The sequence below is a fragment of the Polistes canadensis genome, unplaced genomic scaffold (assembly GCF_001313835.1).
Source record: "Polistes canadensis isolate GaletaPanama2010 unplaced genomic scaffold, ASM131383v1 scaffold_132, whole genome shotgun sequence".
Lineage (NCBI taxonomy): Eukaryota > Metazoa > Arthropoda > Insecta > Hymenoptera > Vespidae > Polistes > Polistes canadensis.
In genome coordinates, this window is record NW_014569679.1 from 318,109 (window position 1) to 324,106 (window position 5,998).

Genomic DNA, 5,998 nt, shown 5'->3' on the forward strand with positions numbered 1-5,998 from the left:
TTTTTTTTTTCCGGACCCGATCGATCTCGTTTATCGAACTTTCGATATGAAAGATACGTTTCAAGTTTGTTCTCATTTTATCTTTCTCTCATTCTTTGTTTCTTTTTTTTCTCTTTTTTTTTTTTCCATGGACAAGCATTTCGACTTTTTCCTACAACGAAGCTTCCACTTGATTTTTTATATATTTATTTTGTTATTCCTGTGTTAGTTGGTTGTTATAATTGTTGTTGTTGTAAAATATATATGTATATGTATATGTATATATGGTTTTTTTTTAATTAATTAATTAATCAATCAATCAATCAATTAATTATCTCTAGGCACGACCGCATGGAACAACAAGATTTATCTAGATAATTAATATTATCTTATCCCATCGAATTGTAAAACCGATGTATTATCTTTTATTTCTTTTTTTTTTCTTTTTTTTTTTCTTTTGTTATTGTTAGTTATCTATTCTTTTCTTCGAAAATGTTTTTTCGATGATTACAAATGGTGGACATCATATCGCAGTTGTGTTTTTGTTTGGTTTTTTTTTCTTTTTTTTGTATTTGTTTTGAATTTTTACTTTATGCAAAAAATTGACCCTACAGTATTCGCAATTATATCAAAACACAATTTTTTAGATATTTAAACTTAAAGAAATTATTTCTTTTTTTTTCTTTTTTTTTGGTTTTTGGCAGGAAATAAACGACGCTGTTCGTATGTTTGTTTGTTTTTTTTTCTAACCTTTCTTTCTTTCTTCTTGTTTCTTTTTTTTTATTTTTTTTTATTTTTTTAATACGACGACCTAAATTCTTATCAATCGTAGCGGTCGTGCCGGAAATTTTTATTTTAAAAGCACCAAATGACGTCGACAGTTTGCGTATTGTTCTTACTTTTTGTATTTTTTTCTTCTTCTTATTATTATTATTATCGTGACGTCATTTTACAAAATTATTTAGCGTCTCTCTCTCTCTCTCTATCTCTCTCGCGTACAATTTTACTTTTTTCTTATTTATTTATTTACTATAGATGCCATTTTGAGGTAAATAAATATTATCACAATAAAAAAAATAAAGAAAAAAAAAGGAAGGATACGATATTATTCGATAAAATGAAATATAGATGATCGATAACAAGAAATATTAGGCCATTAAGTATAAAACGTACGATTACTTTGATTTCAATTCGAAATCGATCATTTCATGCTTAATAACCTAATATATATATCACTGATTAAATATACAGTAGGACCATAATTAATCAGTTAACATTTATCCGGTTACTTGTTGTCTCCTATTAATAAACAATTGTTCTAGAATTAATCGAAATGCATTCACGTTTATTTCTAATTTTTCTTCTTATTTTGAGGTTATCTAATATAAGATGTCCGATCTTTTAGAATACTTTCAATACGAAATCGGCCATTTTGTATTTAATAACCTAATATATATCAATGATTAAATATACAGTAAGACCATAATTAATAATTACGTTAATTTATATTCGATTTAACGAGAAAAAAACTAATAACATGAATGAAATATTTACTTAAAAAAAAAGAAATGGCACGAGTTTGATATTAAATCAATAAACGAATCAAAATTTATGCAAATAAGCAATGTATGAAACATATAAAATATTATTTTTGTAATACATATCTTATATAAAATGTATGCATATATACATATATTTATATTGCTATAAATAACCATGAAGAAAAAATCTGATTTTACGTATGAGAAACGTGTTTGAAGTAGTAATTCTAACCTAATTCTTGATTATATATCCGTTGAATTTCTATTAATTCGCCTAATTTGTCTCCTGATCATGCTATTTAATCAAGGTCCTACTGTACATATATATATATATAATATAATTTACCTAAAATTTACCTAAGTTTATTTAAATTCATTGAATATTTTTCACTTGCATATATTACGTTTATTTTTGTTTAATTAATCGCGAGCATTTTACATATTTAAAGTAAACCATATATACTATTCAGTAATGAACTTACGAATAAACTATTACTATTGTTAAAAAATATTTATATAAAAACAAGTAATTATACAATGATACATGCTTAAAATTTCTTTGGCGTGTCGAGTGGAAGAAATGATCCTTGTTAAACAAATTTCTTGATACTTCGTTTTGCCTTTTTGTCTTTCTCTCGTTTTTTATTATTATTATGATTATTATCATTATAAATATTATTATTTTTATTACTATTATTATTATTATTATTATTATTATTATTATTATTATTTGTTTTCCAAGGCTCCAACTAGGTTTTCCCATCAACCTGAGAAGAGATTGTATTCCTTGATTCAAACTCATTTTAAACGTACAAATCATTTTCATTCGTTTATTATTTCTAATTATTTTTCTTTTCAATAAGAAAAGTACAAATTAATTCGCTAAGATTTAAAATTGTCCTAATTAATTGATTAACGAAACTTAATTGCAATCTTTATTTATAATTAATACGAATAAAAAATAATTCATATAAATAGTTTTTCTCTTTAAATATGTAAAATATTGCTCGTATATAAAATAAATTATGCACTTCGTTCGACTCGGTATCTTTTTTTGTTCTAAACATTTTGCGACATAATATACGTCCTGTGTGTGTGTGTACGTACGTGTGTATACATGTGTGTGTTATTCGATTATTCAATTTCATTAAATTATCTAATTTTTCATTTATATATTATTAGAATATTATGCGTGTATATTTTTTTGATATATTTTCAATAAAATTATTATTAATAATGTTTTATTTTATTTTTTTGAAATTCATATAGCGAGAACAAGCACACAAGGAGACAAATTTAATTCCTTTCGTTTTCTTTTCTTTCTTTCTTTCTTTTTTTTTCAATACTTCAATTGAATATAATATTCTACGTCCACCATGATTAAAATATAATTTGAAATTATGTTTAACGTTGTGTGTGGTACGTAAACTACGTGTAAATATAACGTTTCAATTTGTGTATACGTGAGTGTATATGAAAGAGGGTCGATATTATTATTTTGTTTTTTGTTTTTTTTTTTTTTTTTTTTTTGTTAAATTCCTTACAAATTATCGTCGTATCATTGTTTTATTTATTTATTTTTTTTTTATGTCAAATTTATAATATTTTATCTTTTTTACTTCCTTGTTTTAATCTTAAAAGTAATCAAATATAATAACGGCCATAGAATTATTGCTTCTACTTTGGTTTAAACATTCCCATCGTCATCGTTCTCCAATTGATTTTCTATTTATTTTTTCCTTCCTCTTCTTCTTCTTCTTCTTTTTCTTCTATTTTTACTAGTTATCAATTTTCCATTTATTCTTTTTTTTTTTTCTTTTTTTTTTTTCTTAGTTCACCCTAAATTACCGTACGCGATTTTCTTTTTTTTATGAGAGGTACACAATTAATAATTCTAAGTAAACGTAAATATTACACGTACTTGTTTCACCATTTTATTCAATTATTTATTTTCAATTAATTAATTAATTAATAGTCATTTCGATCGAAGTATCCTTTTCTTTTCTTTCGTTTCTTTTTTTTTTTCCTTTTTTTTTTGGTAAATACTGCACAAAACTTTTTATCGTTATTATTATTATTATTTTCTTTTTTCGTTCATCCTTTTGTCATTTATTATTATTCTTATTATTATTATTATAATTAATATAATTAATATTATTATTATTCTTTGTTTGTTTATGCGTGTGTCTATGTCTGTATCTGTGTGTGTGTGTGTGTATTTTCTTTTTTATTTTTTTTAACGTAGGTAGCGATGTATGAAAGGAACACGGCTAGATCGTTCATCAAAATTCAGAGACACAAAGTGGTTTTTGCACACGATCTCTTTTATTTATTTATTTATTCATTTATTTATTTAATTATTTTATATCGACTTTTTCTTCGTTTTCTTTTACATTTTTTTTTTTTTCTCTTTTTTCTAAGTCGATCGAGGAGAACGAACGGCAATTATTTACTTTTTATTTTGTTTGTTTGTTTTTTTTTTTCTTTTATTCAGCATCTTTCTTTTTTTTCCATCTCTCGTTTGCACCCTTCCCACCCACCCCCTCCGCCACATTCCACTCGCTCATTCACACATTCTTTTGTCAACATTTTCATTGTTTCTTTCCCTTTCTTGCTATTTCGTTTGTTTTACTTTTCTCTTTCATTTTTTTCTTTTCCCTTTTTTTTTCTTCTTCTTCTTCTTCTTTTGTTTACTTCGTAAAGGCAATTTTACAGAGGTAAAAAGTCAACGGGAACCGTTGTCCTACTTAGGTGGTGGTATCGAGATAACGTTCTGATAAGAAATTGGATAGAAAGAGAAAGAAGAATTTTTCATTTTATTTATGATTATTATTATTATTACTATTATTATTATTATCCTTTCGGTTATTCTTTTTTTTTTTTTTTCATTTGGCTTTATTCTTCTTCTTCTTTTTTTTTCTTCTTCTTCCTCGTTATCGAAATAGTATTATTCATTATTATTTGCGTTTTGGGATATTTTTTCCCATAACCCCCCCCCCGCCCCTTCCCTCTCACAACTCACGCACGTAAAAAAAACATTTGTCGTCGTGTTCCTCGTTTCAATTGTTGATTTTTTTTTTTTTCATCTGTTATTCAATTAATAATAGTTTGCTTAGCAAATAAAAATCATTCTCAAATTGTTTTTTAAATTGCTCGTGTGCGTGTGTGCTTTCTTTTTTTTTTTTTCTTCAAGATCAAACGACACCCTCCACCCCCAACCCTCCATTATTCGCGACACGAAGAAGAGAGTTTTTCTCACTGATATGCTCTTTCCTGAACAAATTCTTTTCTTTTCTATTTGTGTTTTTTTTTTTCTCTTTTTCTTTTATTATTTCGACGGAAATGAGAAAATTATTTATGTATTTTTTCTTTTCATTAATTAATATATATAATATATATATTTATATATATATAATATGTATGTATGCGTGTATATAATATGTCTACAGTCTCTGTGTATTTTATTATTTTTTACTTCAGCCTTCCACTCCAGCCCCTTATTCCTATCCTAGCCCTTCGATCCCTTTTCAACGATCACAACTCGTTTTTTTATTTACATTCACACTCTTTCTCTCTTTCTATTCTTCTTTCTTTTCTCATTTTCCTTTTTTCTTTTTCTTTTTTAAAGTTATACTTCTTTTTGGCGCGTTTTGGTAAGTGAAGTTAAATGCGACCGAAAAATCGACACCACGAAGTTGTCGATATTTAAAATGCGCGGGAAAATTGAACTTATTTTTGAGGTTATGTAGGTTAGATTCGTTTTGATGTACGCTAAAGAAGTATAACTTCTTCTTACTTGTGTACATATAAGTACACACATCAGTTTATTTTTTTCTTTTAAAAAACGACGGAAAAATTCTTTTTTCACAATTATTATAAATACATACGTAACTATGATCTGTGTGTGTGAGCGCATAAAATGGACGCTGCCGATATAGGACGAAAGGTCATTCTTCTTTCATGCATGCACTCTTTTCTCTCTCTCTCTCGCACTCTCGCACTCTTTCTCTCTCTCATATGTGTATTATTTATTTTAATTATTTATTCTCTTTCCAATTTCTCAAAGAGTTATCTCGATATATATATATAATATGTATTACTTTTTTCTTTTTTTTTTTGGTTTTTTTTTCCTCCCCACATTATTTTCTTTCCTTCCATTTTATCAATTTTTTTTTTTCTTTTTATTTATTTGTGGTTTTAATAATCAGTCCATATGTTTGTTTTTTTTTCTTTTTTTTCGTTTGCAATCACTTCATCGTCTCGACCGCCAATTTTATTATTAAAGCGCGAGATAAAAATAATATAAATCATTATTTAATAATAATTATAATAATATTAATAATAATAATAACGTTTATGAAGAAACAAAAATAAAATCGATAAAAGCGTGACTTATTTGTTAAAACTTTCCTTATCACATCGCATTTTTTTTTTTTTGTTTTTTTTTTTTTTTTTTTTTTTTTTTTTTATTTCAATTA

At 25.5% G+C, this 5,998-nt stretch overlaps 1 protein-coding gene across 1 annotated transcript; it reads right to left on the reverse strand.

Moving 5' to 3' along the window:
* Positions 1-2,569: 2,569 nt before the first annotated feature.
* On the reverse strand, positions 2,570-3,543 carry LOC106788271 (5'-AMP-activated serine/threonine-protein kinase catalytic subunit alpha-like; the record flags this gene model as incomplete). The annotated part of the gene is given in 1 exon segment (XM_014751404.1): positions 2,570-3,543. A coding segment is annotated over 1 exon segment (55 nt), but the record flags the coding sequence as incomplete, so codon positions are not given.
* Positions 3,544-5,998: the final 2,455 nt, after the last annotated feature.